At 44.1% G+C, this 18,237-nt stretch overlaps 1 protein-coding gene and 1 long non-coding RNA gene across 2 annotated transcripts in view; both read right to left on the bottom strand.

The window, feature by feature from the left end:
- Window positions 1-777: 777 nt before the first annotated feature.
- LOC123464850 lies at window positions 778-2,636 on the bottom strand. The gene is made up of 2 exons (XR_006639896.1): window positions 1,220-2,636; window positions 778-1,037 (listed from the first exon to the last, which is right to left on the bottom strand). It is a non-coding gene; the product is annotated as an uncharacterized LOC123464850 (long non-coding RNA).
- Window positions 2,637-11,845: 9,209 nt separating this feature from the next.
- POLR1D (RNA polymerase I and III subunit D) overlaps window positions 11,846-18,237 on the bottom strand; it is a 32,921-nt gene continuing 26,529 nt past the window's right edge. The window contains exon 3 of the mRNA XM_045162561.1: window positions 11,846-12,866. Within this exon, the coding sequence (XP_045018496.1) occupies window positions 12,602-12,866 (265 nt within the window). The 3' untranslated portion in view covers window positions 11,846-12,601. The remainder of the gene's footprint in view (window positions 12,867-18,237) is intronic.

Genomic DNA, 18,237 nt, shown 5'->3' with positions numbered 1-18,237 from the left:
AAAGCTGCTGTAAATATTTTTGTACAGGTTTTTGTGAGAACATAAATTTTCATTTCTCTAGGCTAAATACTTAGAAATGCAATCACTGGGTTATATGGCAGTTGCATGTAATATATATATATAAATATAAATATATTTTTATATATAAATGCCAAATCATTCTTCATTCCCACCAGCAATATGTTGGTGATTCATTTCTTCACCTCAGAATTTTCTCTCTGTTGTTCTGTTTGGGTAATTTCTATCTATCAGTTCACTGATTCTTTCATCTGGGCTCTCCACTCAGCTGTAGAGCCCTACTATTGAGTTTTTAATTTGGTTATTATAATTTCTATTTGGCTCTTGCTTACACCTTCTATTTCTCTGTTGAGCTGCTCTATTTTATTCACTATCAGAGTGCTTATAATCAATGAAGCATTTTTATGATGTTCGCTTCACATCTATGAGAATTCTATTACCGATGGTATCTTGATATTGTCCTCTATTGATTGTCTTTTTCATTCAGTTTGAGATCTACCTGGTTCTTGATATAATGAGTAATTTATTAATGCAACCTGGAACTTTGTGGTATTATATTATGAGACTTTGGTACTTATTTAAATTTTCTGTTTTAGGTGGCTTCATCTCACACCACCCAAGAAGTGGAAGGGAGGGTGCTTCCTCTCTGCTGCCAGGTGGGAAGAGCAGTCACGTGTCACTGAACCTTCCGAGTTGGCCCCAAGGAGGGCCACCTGCCTGGTGTTGTTTGAGTCAACAGAACGAGACTGAGTCAGATTCGGAAGCAAAGGAAAGCTTTATTCCCTGATCAGAGAACAGAGAGGTGTGAGCTCCTGGTCCAGAGCACAGGCTGTCCTGTAGGCTGTGGGCGGGGCTGCTTTATAGGGTCCCGGTCAGCAGTGAGGGGGCGGGGCTCTTTGCGCACAGCCCTGAGCCCAGGTGTAAGTGCAGCCACTACCCATCAGGAACCCTGGTCTGAAGTGCCGGGTTCGAGGTCTTTGTCCATGGCTGCCTGTGAGCCAGCGACACTAGACTCAGCACTGAGGAAAAGAAGAAAAGGTCAGACTTGATTTTATTACCCAGATTCTGCTTTTATTCTCCTGGAATTGTGCATTGGCTTTGCTGGTGATGAATCCCTCCACTCCCATTTGTCTAACCTCTTGGAGACAAAGGAGATGGTTTAAGATACATGCTCAGATATCAACAAGAGACCGGTGGTTACCTGTCACATTCTCCTGAAAAGGCAGGACTCCAGGTCTTTGGGCTGGATGCACCTGAGTGTCCCTGGCCCATTTTGGTGGTATTTCGGAAAAGAAGCTCCAGGTCAGAGCATGGTTCACGCGAGTGGTCAAGGGGCCCATGGCCCCAGCTTGTTTCTCTGGAGGCTGGGGCTTGGGGGCCTCTTCGCTAGAGTATAGTGTCCCCATGGAGTGGCCCCTGCGACTTCAGAGCAGGGAGGGTGGTGAAGGTCACCAGGTGGCGTCTGCTCCACTTAGGGGTGAGCAGGGCTTGCGGGCTGCTGGTTTTCCAGATTTTCAGATGCGCCTAGGCTCCTGGCTGGAAGGCTGGGGCTGGGTCAGTGAGTGCAAGCAGCAACTGGGTCCCATATTCCATGAGAGCTTTCCTGGTTTCTCCTAACTGGAGCGCACACTTGAGTTGTTCCATTTCAAGGGGACTGAGGTGTCTTTTCTCTCCAGCTATGGAAATGGGAGTTCATTTCCCATTAAGTTCAAGGGCACTTAACCTGGAGCTGACCGCATGTGGAGTAGGGCAGTCAGAGTTTCCTGACATAGCTTGGCTAACACCTGTTTCCCGATCTGATTTGATCTATTTTCTCTATTGATTGAGGTCTCTGGGCTGAGAGGAAGGTCCAGCCATCCCCTTTGTCACTTGAGATTCAAGTCCTGGACCATCATTTGTTGTAGGGATCCTGGGAGCCCAAACCTGGGGATTCTCTCTCTTACTACTGCCTTAGCTGCTTCAGCTGCTGTTTCAATTGTAGCGGGGAATTCTTCTATCCACTCAAAAAATGTGTTTACTAGCACCAAGAGATACCTGAAATTGCCAGCTGCCCTCAGCATGAGATCAGTATGTCAGTCTTCTCCAGGGTATGTCCCCCTGATCTGAATGGTCCTTATCTGGGGCTTTGGTGGAGAAGGGAGTCAGGCGTGTTTCGACAATCCCACTGATTATACCTTTCATGCCAGGAGTTACCGTGACCCTGCTAACCAATGATATAGGGCTTCCCTCCTGGAGTGAGTTCTTTGATGAGCCTCCCTTATCCTTGACAAGCTGCAGTTGGGGAAAGAAGTATCTCCTGTGGTCATTAACTGGCCGCTGCTGGCCTCCTGGATCTCTGTTGAAGTAGCTCAGTCTGGGAGGGCCAGGACGGGGGCCTGAAGGAATTGCTATTTCAATTCTTGAAAGGCCCCTTTGAATTCTGGTTTCCATTAGAAGGATCATCATCCTTTCCATTCAACATTTCAAGTAGAGGCTTAGCTACTAGACTAGGGCTGGGGATCCAGGTGCTGCCATCCCCAGGAGACCCCCAAGAAGTCTTCTAATTCTAGGAGGGGTGAGGCTACATATGCATCTCCCATCTCCTAAGGTGGGCTTCCCTGACCTTCTGTTGAGAATGCTGCCAGGTGGGTGATCCTGGTTTGTGATATCTGAACCCTTTTCTTGGACACTGCATACACTTTATTGGCTAGGTGGTTTGGGGGTGGTTATAGTATTTTTTATCCGAAGCTTCCTTAGTAGGCCTGGTGATCAGACTGTTGTCTACATTTTGGAGGAGGTGATCCCTCCTTCAGATGTAGATCTTTTAGGCCTTTAGCTGTTTCCCCAAAGATGATGAGGGAATTTTTGAATTCTTAGAGCAGTACTGTCTGGAAGTATTGTTTTTGTTGAGTCTTTGGGTCCTGCCACTCAAAAGCAAAAATTCCGTGTGACTTTGGGGCAAATGGAATATAGGAGGTGTGTCTTTTTTTTAAAGTGCTTTTAAAAAAGATTTTTTTGGTGGGGATGTGGATCGTCTTTAAAGTCTTTATTGAATTTGTTACAATATTGCATCTGTTTTTTCAGGTATTTTTTTTGTTCTAGAGGCATTTTGGGATCTTAGTTCCCTGGCCAGGGATCAAACTTGCAACCCCTGCATCTGAAGGCAAAGTTTTAACCACTGGACTGCCAGGGAAGCCCCAGAAGGCATCTTATAAATCTTAACACAGAATACCAGGTCCTGGTGGATAGAGAGTGGCCAGTAGGGTGTATGGAATAGGGACTGTTGGATGTGTTTCTTCAGGGGCTTCATTACTGCCCTGAGGTCCTGTGGGGCTTCCCTGGTGATGCAGTGATAAAGAATCTGCCTGCCAATGCAGGAGATCCAGGAGACTCAGGTTCGATCCTTGGGTCAGAAAGATCCCCCAGAGAAGGAAATGGCAACCCATTCCAGTATTCTTGCCTGGGAAATTTCATGGACAGAGGAGCCTGGTGGGCTACAGTCTATGGGGTCACAAAGAGTTGGGCATGACTTACAGCAACAAAACAATCTGTACCATCCTGCATTCCCCACTGGGTTTCTTTATGCGAAGAGGCAGGGTATTACAGGCCGAATGAATGGTCGAATAAGGCCCTAGCCAATCAGGTCTTGTACAGGGGCAGTCAGTGCCCAACAAGGCCCCCTGATGGCGAGGGTACTGTTTTCTCTTGGGTCATGTGTGTCTGGGTTTTAGATGGACTATTACCGGACTTTCTCTGACAGCTCATCCCATCCGTCCCTGGTCCCAGACCTGGAGCTTCACTTCAGGCAGGTGGACTCACTCTGTCTGGGGAGGTTTGTCCTCAGCTATCAATGTCATTCATTATCTTGTGCCCTTTGTCTATGGGGACCCCAGACTCTAGCTTGTCTCCCGTTGTGGAGAGTAGCCCCTAGTTTATGTAAGATGTCTCTTCCCAGGAGGGGTACAGGGCATTCAGGGACCTGCAGGAATGAATGGGTGAGTGTGTGCTGGTCCACTTTACCTTCGAGTGGCTGCAAATGCCCATTCTCAGGCCTCCCCTGATACCCCATCATTTTACAGCTCTTGGGACCAAGTTTGCCTGGTCTGGTGCTCAGAACTGAGCAAGTGGCACTGGTGCCGACTAAAAGTATATTTATAGCTTTTGTTATATCAACCTTCCCATTGATCATTTCAGATTCTCTTGATTCATTCTTATGAATTCAAGAACAACTCTTATGTTGTTTTAGGTCAACCTAGCTTTGTGCTCACTCACCTCATCTATGTTGTTATTGGCAAAATTATTACACTTCTATATGTTACAGGATCAAAAATACATATTGTTTCTTTCAATTGCTTTTCAAATAATTTAAGAGAGGAGAAAAGAGATGTATTTTTACTATATTTTATAATTACATAAAGTCATGTCTCTTTTGTGACCCCATGGACTGTAGCCTGCTGGGCTCCTCTGTCCATGGGATTTCCCAGGCAAGAATACTGAAGTGGATTGCCATTTCCTTCTCCAGGGAATCTTCCCAATCCACAAATCAAACCCATATCTCCTACACTGAAGGCATATGCTTTACCACTGAGCCATCTGAGAAGCCCCCTTATGTAAGTGAATAAATGTATATATACATATTTTAAGCTAAAATGTTTAAATGGAGGTTGGCAAATGGTTTCTGTAAAGAGCTATATAAATGTTTTAGACTCTAGGCCCACGTGGTCTCTCTTGCATACTCTTGGTTGTCTTATTTTTTCAAACCATTTAAAAACATAACAATTCTCAGAATAGGAAAGTATTCTCTCTATTACAAAGTATACATCTAATTCTCAGTTACCTGAAATAACCTCTCCCCTGAGCCCAACAAAAGCTTTAACATTGGATTTATAAAAATAGCACACTGTTTCATGTGTCATGTATTAGTTTCGTAACTTTTCCATTTGAGATGCACTACCTCCAAAATCACTGCAGATGGTGACTGCAGCCATGAAATTAAAAGACGCTTGCTCCTTGGAAGGAAAGTTATGACCAACCTAGATAGCATATTCAAAAGCAGAGACATTACTTTGCCAACAAAGGTCCATCTAGTCAAGGCTATGGTTTTTCCAGTGTTTTTCTCACATCCATGTATGGATGTGAGAGTTGGACTGTGAAGAAAGCTGAGCACTGAAGAATTGATGCTTTTGAAGTGTGGTGTTGGAGAAGACTCTTGAGAGTCCCTTGGACTGCAAGGAGATCCAACTAGTCCATTCTAAAGGAGATCAGCCCTGGGTGTTCTTTGGAAGGAATGATGCTAAAGCTGAAACTCCAGTACTTTGGCCACCTCGTGTGAAGAGTTGACTAATTGGAAAAGACTCTGATGCTGGGAGGGATTGGGGGCAGGAGGGAAAGGGGACAACAGAAGATGAGATGGCTGGATGGCATCACTGACTTGATGGATGTGAGTCTGAGTGAACTCCGGGAGTTGGTGATGGACAGGGAGGCCTGGTGTGCTGCGATTCATGGGGTCGCAAAGAGTTGGACACAACTGAGCGACTGAACTGAACTGAACCTTCATTTTTACTGAGACTTTTTAGTTAAAATAGGTGAAGCACTCTCTACTTGGTTTATGTGACATTTACCAGTGCTCGTTTATTTATGTGAATTCAAATTACCCTCTGGGGTCACTGCTTTTGGTGAAAAAATTATAGTGTGTGTGCCAAAAACAAACTCTCTCAATTTTTTTTTTTTGAGTTACTTGAAAATTTTTATTCTGGCCAAGATTTATATCCTCCGACCATCCTAAGTTTTTGTTTATTGGGTAATGTCTTTGTTTTGTCTTCTTTTTTGTTTGTTTGTTTTTTAAAAGATAGCTTTGCTATATCAGATTCTTGATTGACAGGTTTTTTTTTTTCCCCCTTTGGATTATGTTATCCCATTGCTTTTTGCCCTCCACTGTTGCTGATGAGAAGTCAATTGCTAATCTTTATTGAATTTCTTACAAATGGAAAGTCTTTTTTCTCTTGCAACCTCAAGATTTTCACCTTGTATTTGCCTTTCAGCCTTTTTTTTCAAACTGTCACATATCTCTTTGTGGATTTCTTTGTGGAATTTGTGGAGCTTTCTGAATGTGTAGTGTTTTCAATAAATTAGGAATGATTTCAACCATTATATCTTCACATATGTTTTCTTTCTCCTTCTTTTCTGATATTTCTCTTACATGTATCTTTTTTTTTTTATTCATAAGGTTCCAGTCATTGCTGATTTTATTTATTTTTTAATTTTATTTTATTTTTAAACTTTACATAATTGTATTAGTTTTGCCAAATATCGAAATGAATCTGCCACAGGTATACATGTGTTCCCCATCCTGAACCCTCCTCCCTCCTCCCTCCCCATTCCATCCCTCTGGGTCGTCCCAGTGCACCAGTCCCAAGCATCCAGTATCGTGCATCGAACCTGGACTGGCAACTTGTTTCATACATGATATTTTACATGTTTCAATGCCATTCTCCCATATCTTCCTGCCCTCTCCCTCTCTCTCAGAGTCCATAAGACTGTTCTATACATCAGTGTCTCTTTTGCTGTCTCGTACACAGGGTTATTGCTACCATCTTTCTAAATTCCATATATATGCGTTAGTATACTGTATTGGTGTTTTTCTTTCTGGCTTACTTCACTCTGTATAATAGGCTCCAGTTTCATCCACCTCATTAGAACTGATTCAAATGTATTCTTTTTAATGGCTGAGTAATACTCCATTGTGTATATGTACCACAGCTTTCTTATCCATTCATCTGCTGATGGACATCTAGGTTGCTTCCATGTCCTGGCTATTATAAACAGTGCTGCGATGAACATTGGGGTACACGTGTCTCTTTCCCTTCTGGTTTCCTCAGTGTGTATGCCCAGCAGTGGGATTGCTGGATCATAAGGCAGTTCTATTTCCAGTTTTTTAAGGAATCTCCACACTGTTCTCCATAGTGGCTGTACTAGTTTGCATTTCCACCAACAGTGTAAGAGGGTTCCCTTTTTTCCACACCCTCTCCAGCATTTATTACTTGTAGACTTTTGGATCGCAGCCACTCTGACTGGTGTGAAATGGTATCTCATAGTGGTTTTGATTTGCATTTCTCTGATAATGAGTGATGTTGAGCATCTTTTCATGTGTTTGTTAGCCATCTGTATGTCTTCTTTGGAGAAATGTCTATTTAGTTCTTTGGCCCATTTTTTGATTGGGTCATTTATTTTTCTGGAGTTGAGCTGGAGGAGTTGCTTGTATATTCTCGAGATTAGTTGTTTGTCAGTTGCTTCATTTGCTATTATCTTCTCCCATTCTGAAGGCTGTCTTTTCACCTTGCTAATAGTTTCCTTTGATGTGCAGAAGCTTTTAAGGTTAATTAGGTCCCATTTGTTTATTTTTGCTTTTATTTCCAATATTCTGGGAGGTGGGTCATAGAGGATCCTGCTGTGATGTATGTCAGAGAGTGTTTTGCCTATGTTCTCCTCTAGGAGTTTTATAGTTTCTGGTCTTACGTTTAGATCTTTAATCCATTTTGAGTTTATTTTTGTGTATGGTGTTAGAAAGTGTTCTAGTTTCATTCTTTTACAAGTGGTTGACCAGATTTCCCAGCACCACTTGTTAAAGAGATTGTCTTTAATCCATTGTATATTCTTGCCTCCTTTGTCAAAGATAAGGTGTCCATATGTGCGTGGATTTATCTCTGGGCTTTCTATTTTGTTCCATTGATCTATATTTCTGTCTTTGTGCCAGTACCATACTGTCTTGATGACTGTGGCTTTGTAGTAGAGCCTGAAGTCAGGTAGGTTGATTCCTCCAGTTCCATTCTTCTTTCTCAAGATCGCTTTGGCTATTCGAGGTTTTTTGTATTTCCATACAAATTGTGAAATTATTTGTTCTAGCTCTGTGAAGAATGCTGTTGGTAGCTTGATAGGGATTGCATTGAATCTATAGATTGCTTTGGGTAGTATACTCATTTTCACTATATTGATTCTTCCAATCCATGAACATGGTATATTTCTCCATCTGTTAGTGTCCTCTTTGATTTCTTTCACCAGTGTTTTATAGTTTTCTATATATAGGTCTTTAGTTTCTTTAGGTAGATATATTCCTAAGTATTTTATTCTTTCCATTGCAATGGTGAATGGAATTGTTTCCTTAATTTCTCTTTCTGTTTTCTCATTATTAGTGTATAGGAATGCAAGTGATTTCTGTGTGTTGATTTTATATCCTGCAACTTTACTATAGTCATTGATTAGTTCTAGTAATTTTCTGGTGGAGTCTTTAGGGTTTTCTATGTAGAGGATCATCTTACATGCATCTTGATGTACTTAATGGCATTCCACATTTCTTGAGGCTCTATTCATTTTTCTTCATTCTTTTTTTCCTCTTTGTTCTTTGGCTTGCAAAGTCTCTGTCAACTTCAGGTTTGTAAATTGTTCTGCAAGAATTTGGTCCTCTCTAGTTAATTTTTCATTTCAATTGTACTTTTTAAGTCCAGAATTTTTATTTGGTTCTTTAAAAGTTTGTATCTCTTTATTGGTACTAGCTATTTGATGTAACATTGTCAGCATACCTTCCTTTATTTTGTAAACCATGGTTTCCACTAGTTATTTGAACACACTGTATTTATAACTACTTGAAGTCTCCATTAACTGTTAAATCCAACATCTGGTCACTCTCACGGGCAATTTGTGTTGTCGGCTTCCCCCGCCCACCACCGCCCCCCCCACCATGTATAAGTCATGTTTTTCTGTTTCTTTGTATGTCTCATACATTTTGTTGGAAATTGGACATTTTAGATAGTTTAGGATAGAAATTCTGGGTTCTGGTCCCCCCTTCCATTTACTTGATTGCTTAAGTGAAAGTGAAGTGAAGTCACTCAGTCATGTTTGACTCTTTGCGACCCCGTGGACTGTAGCCCACCAGGCTCCTCCGTCCATGGGATTCTCCAGGCAAGAATACTGGAGTGGGTTGCCATTTCCTTCTCCATTGCTTGTTTAGTGACTTTTATTTCAGTGAAGTCTATTTTACACAAACACATGGAGTGTTAAACCTTTGATGTTGCTTCTCAACCAATGGTGTGCAGCCTTGAGTGTGCCCAGCTGCCCTGGATGACAGTGCATTGGCAGGGCTTCTTTTTGGCTGTCTTTTCCCCTGATCGCACCTAGCTGTTAAGCTCCACAACTTGTAGGATAATTGCTCTATTGTTTTCAACAATGCTCTAAGGCATCAGTTGTTCCAGAGACTAAACCAAATAGTTCCTGAGATCAGTGTTTGATATTTGTTATTATCCTAGGAGAGCTACTCCCAGCGCCCCGCTCCCACCCCAAGTTCTCTACTGCAAACTAACAATCTTCAGTTTAGCTTCTGTCTTCAACAAATCTACCAATATCCTCTTATTTCTCACCACAATCTCCAGTTTTTGAATGCATCATTACGCGCGAACTTCTCCATGTTCTTTGGCAAACAAAGTCAGTTTCTCTGGGAAGAGGCTAGGAGCTATCTGTTTATAGCCTGTTTCCTCCTCCAGAAAAATCTCTGAGCCAGGGCTCTGGAACTGGGAAGTGGTATATGGACAGTGATGTGCTTCTATCTGTTATACCCCCACCTTAGGAACTGAGCAGGAGGCGGAGGTGGGTGCAGTGGCTTCAGGTCTTCTTAACGTGGAAACAACTGTCTCATGAGCCGGGGCGAGGGTGATCAGGGACTCAGAACTCCCAGTGGCTTTGTGACAGATAGAGTCTGTGTCCCAATGGGAACCAGATGGGAGGAGGCAGCCTCATCTCCTGGCCACTCTTGCTCAGAACTTAGTCTCAACAACGGGTGTCTGGGGACACGATGAGAAATGCTGGCATCCCGCCCTCTGGGAGAACAGCCTACATGCTGGGGGCAGAGCGAGATTTGTGTTCTGGGCCGCGCAAGTCTGGAGTGGGGTTTCTGTGCCACTGAACTGGGAGAGGGGAGGGAGTGGGTGTGATTAAAAAACCAGACTATCACTATTACTATATCTTTGTTGACTTATACAAAAAAGTGTATGTGCTGCAGTGCCCTTAGTATCATTTCTGGAGACTTTAAATAATTGTTTCTTAGATAGTTTTCACTGGGAGCCCCTCTGCAGAAGTCCTCATCCTGTCATCCTAGAAGTGCACCCCCCACCAACTTACTTTTTCGCTTTTGTCAAAAGTCATTGTAACATACATGTACAGTCGGTTTCTGGACTCTCTGTCTGTTCCAGTGATCTGTTTGTCCATTTTGATGTCAATGCCACATTCTCCAAATTACTGTAAATTTATAATAAGCCTCGAAGTGAGATAGAGCAAGTCCTCCAGCGTTGTTTTTTTTTTTTTTTTCCAAAATGGTTTTGGTTACTCTAGGTCCTTTGCAGTCCCATCTAAATTTTAGAGAAAACTTATTAAAACTTGCTAGGTTTTAAAATTGCAGTTGAATTGGATTGTATGCTTATTGTCAACAATCTGGGATGGTATAGGGGGTGACAGGGAGGTTCCAGAGGGGAAACACGTATATACTTACGGCTGATTAATGTTGTTGTATGGCAGAAGCCATCACAGTGTTGTAAAGCATTATCCTCCAATTAAAAAAAAATTAAAAAAAAATTAAAAACATCAATCTAGAAAAGAAATGAAAAATTTTATTCAAGCCGAATTCAGGATTATAACCCAGGAACAACCTCTCAGCTCTGAGATCTATTTTGCCCATCAGAGGTCAAAGCATAGGTGTATAGGTTTTTCAGAGAAAAGTAAAAAGTGAAAGTGTTAGTCACTCAGTTGTGTCTGACTCTTTTTCGATCTCATGGACTGTAGCCCTCCAGGCTCCTCTGCCCATGGGATTCTCTAGGCAAGAACACTGGAGTGGGTTGCCATGCCCTTCTCCAGGGGATCTTCCCAACCCAGGGATCAAACCTGCATCTCCTGCATTGCAGACAGATTCTTTACCCACTGAGCCACCTGGGAAGCCCTGATGAAAGTTTTAAAGACTCTAATAAAAATTTCAGAAGTGGGGTGGAGGTTTTTAAGGGGAAAATGGTTTTGAGGAATGCTTGTCCTTTAACAGCTGTCTGAGAAAGGTAAGTGTGATGAGGCTGAAGCACTTCCTTTACTGTCGAGGGGAAGAACATGCTTATCATGATCATCCCCTTTTTCAGAACAATGAGCTTGCCAGTGTGCTCTAACTTCAGGGCACATAGACAAATGAGAGAGTTCAACTTTTACTTAATTAGAAGTGTTTAAAAACCACAACTCTGTGCTGTCTCTAATAGATGTTTAAGTACAAAACATTTCAAATTTAGCACAAATGATACAGGCTAATGTGTAACTGGACTTGGATAAAGTCATATGAACCAAACCGTCCCTTTTCAGTGTTTGAGAGGAAAGGGTGTTTGTACAAAGTCATGGGGGTGAGGCTGGGTTCTCGGGGAACAGGGCTGTGCAGAAGCTTTGGGTCTGAGCCCCAGGCTTTGGACTCAGAGCAGGCTGAACAGGTGTGGCAGGCGGCTCTGCGGCGGGGGCAGAGTGGGTCCGTTGAACACCCTGAAGCTGACTTTGCGGACGGTCTCCTTTCTAGCACTTAGAAAGGGCTTTTTTCTGCTGCTGGGAAGCAGGGAGCAGGGCTGCGTCAAGTGATTATCTGGGAGCAGCCAGGCATAAGCTCAGATGCTTTGGGAGGTGGGAGGTGGTGTGAACAGAGATTCTTCTTCCTTTCGTGGATGGGGGAAGAGCGTGCTTGGTGACATTTTTCTGAGTATAAAAGGAAGAATACAGGTGTGAGTAATGATAACTGTATGTTAAAAACAGAGCCACACTGATATTGAAAAAAACAGAAAAAAGGCATTGTAAACACACTTTTATTTAAAATTCAGATTTCTGAAACAACTGTACAACACCTAAGAATGGCATCGTACGTCTTTAGCTAAATAAGACATAGCACGAAAATAATAGGAATTTTAACTTTAGAAGGTTCTTTTAAAAGCACCACTTAAAACGTACATATTGTTCTATCTCAGGAATGAGTTTGAAAATGCACAAGGAAAGAGAGAGTTTTTTAACCCCTGGTTATTGATGGTGGGGGGAGGCGCTAAATTCAAAAGGATTTTGAGATTTTCCTACGTTGTTCATTTAAAGGTCAATGGGTGCAGAGCTCTCAAGAATTTCTGGGTAAATAAGGGCTACAGCTTTTCATAAATATGGTCACTGGCCAGGTTTCTAAAATCATCACCCCTAAAAAGTATAGGATCGACAAGTATCTTTCTGTTTTGAGAAATTCTGAGAAAAGACCACAAGTGCAGCACATCAAAAAACAAAAACAAAAACTGGAACTAGTTTTAATAATCTCCAAAAACTTCTAAGTTCTAGATTTATTTTGAAACCAACTTCCAAACAAGACAGAAGAAAACCCAGACGAATGTATATTACACCGCCGAAGCCGCTTAAACCTGCCAGGACGTCGCTGTGCTCCTTCCTTCGTGGAGCCTCGGGTGACTATCCGCCATCAGGACGGAGGCCCTGCTGTAAACCCGTCCTGGTGTCTCCGCACCACCCCAGGCCCGGGCACTGGGAGGGTCTCGCTGGGCCCCGGGCCCCCACCTCACCGCTTGCTGGACCGCGACTGCGATTTCTCGTGGCCACCCCGCTTCCCCCGCTTCCCAGGCGGCGAGCGCCGGGTGTGGACGCTGTGCTTGTACGGGTGAGACCGGTGCTTCTGGCGCCCTTCCTCCTTCTGGCTCTGGCTTTTCGCCGGTTCCTTGCTGTCCTCTTTTTGTTCATGGTCTTGCTCTTTGTGGGAGGGCAGGGTGTTCTTAATTGTGTTAATTAGAAATCTTTTATTTGTCCCGGCAAGAGGACACTTCATCCTGGGGGCAAAGAGAGAACAATCACAAATCAAATGTGGACTCCAGAGCCGAACCCTCCCATCAGGGCCTGTGCCAAAAAATCTTGCTTCCCCGGAGTCAAGTTTCTGAATTTGTTCAGCTTTCCTTGCATGCCACCTAGTGTAAACTCCGAGTACAAGGGGGAAAACCCAGAACACTGAGAATTCCCAGACAGACTGGCTGGACCCTGTCTGAAGACCTTGACCCTGTCTTCCAGGCTGGGACTAATTAAGCCAAGGAATACACACAATGTGTGTACAGGTACTGACCACAACACACATCACCTGAGTCATTTAATTCCTTTTTTAAATTCCTGAGTCATTTATCTCCTTTACCGTAACACCTGATTTGACTAGGCATTAACTCAAAATGCAGATTTATGTTTATGGTGGCCCGCTTTTAAATATCAAAGAATAGGGGTAAATCCCTCTGTGAGGAACAAAAAAAGTATCTCCTGCTATACCCTGAATACTGGATCTACATGATCTACTCTAGAAATAAAAAAATAATAATCTAAAGAGTCTATTAAAATGCAATAACCACCTTTTACCCTCTGAAAAACTCAGTTTCTAATTAAGGACTTTCTGTTTCAGAACCCTGCTCTGCCAGGGAGCTCTGGCCACACATCTCCCCTCCAGGCGAACTTCTGGGCCATGTACATGTCAGGGACTTCATGATTCAAGTTCACCCAGGAGGAAGGATGTCACTGATCATATCATTAATTTACATGTTGACACATATTTACATATGCAGTATTTGTTTTTCAGGTGTAGCCAATCTTTCATTTGGCTACACAAACAAAAACCGCACACAGTGAAAACTTGAACCTCTCTCTTGGCCTTGAGCTCTGGTCTGTAACATAGTAATTAATTTTGCTGAATCTCATCACCAGTTTTTCTTCTGCAACGAACTCATACAATGCGGTGCACACATGTGCTCTGGGGTCACACTGTCTATCAGAGTGGACCTTGGGCATGTCAGATCATCTCCCTGTTGCCCATTCTCTGTTAAATGGGGACCATCATAGTGACCGAGTTAGAGGGCAGGTTGATGGAGGCTGAATGTGCGCTCACAACAATGCCTGGTAGGTAACAGGCACTCAGTAGAGGTTTGCTCTGGTACATACCCTAGCCCTTCGGCTTCACTGGCTTTGGGATCCTGAGAGTTACCAGATACCTCTGTGCTTCAGTTTTCTATTTGTTAACAGAATCACCCATCTATTGCAGGAGTTGAGTGAGATAACCCACGAAGCACTTAGCACAGTGCCTGGCATAGAGCAAATTCCTGATAAATGGTACCTGTGTGTCTGTGATTTCTTATGCATGATTCCAAAATTTGAAAACCAAGTCCTTTTTTGGACACAACTTATTTGGCAGCCAGACCTGACCTAATCTGACGCTGGGCACTTATTTCTAGTCTGTGTCCCCTTTGGGGTAACATTCATTTGCTTTGCTGGGGAGATGACTGTGTGCTGAACACATACCATGGGGGTAGTTGTCGTGCACGCTGTCTGTGCTAAGGTACCTTTCTAAGAAACTTCTCTGGATCTGAGGGCTTTAAACAAGGGACTGTGGACCCTTCTTATTACTATTCATTACAGTAATAATGTAAAGTAATGTTATTACTGTTCATTCTCCTTTCATGAAAGAGAATATATATAGCACTCAAATTCATATATTCAGGATTTGTCCAGGATGGAAACTCAAGACAACTAAGTCTCAAATCACCTGAGATAGTAAGTTAATTAAGAACATAGAATATCTGATGTCTCTCAATGAAAAAAAAATTATTAAAAAAAAAAAAACCTTGAGCCATCAAGAAAAAAATAAGATATTTTACAGAAATGTTCATAAAAATGGTTACAGTTTTAAAGTTTTGGTGCTTAAAATGGTTAAGCTTCTATATCTGCAAGCGTCACTCTCCAGGACACCTCAATTCTCCACTGATGTCAGAGCCAGTGGGCCAGTGGGCATGACCTCTGAGCTTGTTATCTGCATTTCCTAATGACCCATAAACTCCATCTATAGGTACTCCTCAGATACAATAACACTGGAGGCTGGAGTGATGTGTGATCTCAAAGGGCCCTTCCTGTTTGGAGTGTCTCATGTTCTCTACGTTTGTTGACCCTTTGGAAAATGACCGTTCTCTCCTTCACCACATTAGGAAATTATTTCATTGCTCTCTGACTTCTTGTGTCTCAGCTCTCTTTTAGTGCCACTTTTTCTGTATTTGAGATGACACGATACGCTAGTCTTAGATCCTCAACTGTCCTGAAGCCTCTTCCATGTCAGCATTGCGGGGAAAGTGTGAGCCCTGGGGCGTGGGCACAGGCCTGGCTGCTGGGCGTGTCTGCAGCGGCTCTGTCACTGGCTGTGCCGGGGATGAGGGTGGGGGCCACGGGGTGTGCAGCTGCTTTCCTGAGGAGCTGTGACCCCACAATGTCAACCTTCTCACCCTGGCTGGTTACTCTTATTTTTGGTTCATTTTTGATTTTAGAAAGTTATACTAGCTCACATGGGGAGAGCCAGATTTAAGGTGCTAACAACATAAATGGATATGAAATTCTATAAATAGAATGAGATGCGTTAAAACTGCTTTAGAAAGTACCCATGACAGCAGCGTCAGACTCAAGACCTGGCGTTCTATCCATGTTAAACCAAAAAGTGAAGCAACTTCCTTCTGCTTTCAAAGCTGCTGATGCAGAGCCTGAGAGGAGGGGTCTCGCCTGCCCTGGCAGAGACTGAGATGGACCGAGGCCAGGAGTGTCAGCTCTTCAGCCTGCTCTCCCCATTTCCCAAGTAGGCGTGCTACGGAATCTCCTTCACAAAAATGAGGCACTTTCTCCTGGCAGTAATCAGACTCCACTCATGAAAAACAGTCAACTGTTTTTCTTGATTGTTTTGTTTTGTTTTTCATGACAGCCTTGTTTCAAACAAGTGCAGAGAACAGCAGGGGGAAGATAAATGTTTTTTTTTTTCTTTCTGATTTTAATACTTTGGACAGAGGTAGTAATATCCAACACTCTGCAGACGTAGAGCTGCCATGTCAATTTCTAAAAGACTTTCATGAATGTGACCCATCGAATAAGTGGTACGTGACCACTCGCCAGTGAGAACCAGGAGGGTGGAGACCATACTGACGGGCAATTCCTGTCACCAGCGTCGCCTCCCTCCATCTCTCCCGCCATTGCCTCTCTGACAGATGCACAGGAGGCTGCACGCTTGTGGGTCCTGAGCTGGGAGGGCATGGAGCCTGGACGGGAACCAGGGCTCTGACTCCAGAGTCCATCCTTCCGGCACGACCCCAGTTAGTAGCCAGCAGGGGGGTCCTCCCTTCGGGACAGATGCATAGAAACTGATAGTATGTGGCGTCGGGTGGGCTCGAGACCCTGGCCGTGCGGGAGCCCAGGTGAGTCTGACACAGACAAGGAGGGGGCGCAGAACGCCCTGGACACACGTGACTTGGAGATCTGCGAATGCGTCAGGCCGGGGGAGATGATGGTGGTTCTTTCTCTGTTTAGGGAAGTAGAGCCTTGGGGTCAGGGAGGCGGGCTCCATGCCTTGTACCCTGATCCAGTCCTTTGTTTTGCTGCCAAAGCCCTTCCCATGCAGGCACACAGCATTTTATCTTCCATTCTGCACTTTTCTTTGTATGCTTGCGAGTAATGCAGAGTAATTAAGGATGAGCAGTGCAGCTATAGGGATTATAACACTCTACTAGAACTTCTCAGGCGGCTGAGGCATTTGATTGCCAGATTAGCACCTGTGGCACCGTGGGCGGTTATGGTGACTGTGGCGCCTTAGGCGAGCTGAGTTGTTACCAACTGCAGGCTCAAGATCCAGGATCACCTGGCTCCTTGGGCTGTGGCGATTGTAGCTGGGCTTCTTTCTGCGGCTGTTACCTCAGAGGTACATCTGAAAGCACGCAAAGGAGGTGCAGAATGGAAAATAAAATGCTGTATGGGAAGGGCTTTGGCAGCAAAACAAAGGACTGGATCAGGGTACAATGCATGGAGCCCGCCTCCCTGACCCCATGGCCCTGCTTCCCTAAACAGAGGAAGAACCACCATCATCTCCCATGGCCTGATGCACTTCACAGATCTCCAAGTCACGTGTGTCCAGGGTGTTCTGTGCCCCTGTCCTCGTCTGTGTCAGACTCAGCTGGGCTCCCGCAGGGCCAGTGTTCCGAGCCTACCCGACGCCACATACCATCTTCTGTGCGTCTGTCCCAAAGGGAGCAGCCCTGGCGACCAGCGAGCTGACAGCTTTTCTGTAATGAGGTAGGTTTTCAATACACTCCGCCTCCAACACTACACCTAAAAGTAATGACTAGCCGACACATATGTGCATCTGTAACTGCAGTATTGATTTCTAAAAATCGGAGGCTCTTTCATGTGTAAGGCATTATGCTAGGTCCTGCAGCAAAAATACATCCCAGGCTGCCTATGTTTGAGGCGATGGCTAGGAGGGACAGAAGGTGGGACAAGGAGAGGGTCAGAGCAGGGGTGTGAGCAGCGGGGGCTCTGGAACGTACGACAGGGCATGGCCCCTGGGCCCCTGCTCCCTCAGCCATACAGGTCGTCTCCGCCACTGTGTGAGCTGACGGTCGCTCCTTCGGGGCTCCCCACCCACTTTTGTAACCGGGCAGGAAGGGGGGTGAACGTGGGAGGCAGGGGCGGGATGCCCAGCGTCCTGTGTGCTAACAGACGACAACCACTGGGCCCAGGACGAGGAGGGGCAGTGCTGGTCCCCTCAGACGTTTAAATGAATAAAGACACTGCGTGACTGGCTCAAGGCCGGGGAAATGATTCGCTACTGACATAAAATATCAGAAAATGTAGGAGTGCTCACCCATGTCACCAGATTGACCCCAAGCGAAACAGAAAAGCACCCAAAATATCATTCCCCTTAAAACAACTGCGTTATGAAAACTGGAGAATCGTTTTCTGTCAAATCCAACCTTTGGGACTTTTTGTAGCAAAGTACAAGCCTCTCCATGTCTAAGGCGGAAGTTACCTGGGCACTGGACTCGATTATTACACTGGGCTAGGATCAGCCAAAGTGAATGGGACCAAATAAATACAGCTTTGTAGAACATGAAGCTGAGCAAATTTCTGAAATTTGTGCTTATAAATTCCTTTATGTTGACTGAAAGGAAGTCACACGGGCCAATACTTCAGCTTCTCTAAGGCATCTGTCAAGAACAGCTTCTCAAGAGATTCTTTTTGCTGAAATATGTCCAAGGAAGTACATAGCACCAAATGGTTTCTTTCTTTATGATATAAAAAAAAGTTCATCCCACTTGCATTTTCTCTAGTTCAGCAATCTCTTTCTGGCAACAGCTCAACTGCCTC

The sequence above is a fragment of the Bubalus bubalis genome, chromosome 13 (genome assembly GCF_019923935.1).
Source record: "Bubalus bubalis isolate 160015118507 breed Murrah chromosome 13, NDDB_SH_1, whole genome shotgun sequence".
Lineage (NCBI taxonomy): Eukaryota > Metazoa > Chordata > Mammalia > Artiodactyla > Bovidae > Bubalus > Bubalus bubalis.
Note: the sequence above shows the minus strand (reverse complement) of the source record. Positions and strands in the feature narration are given on the sequence as shown.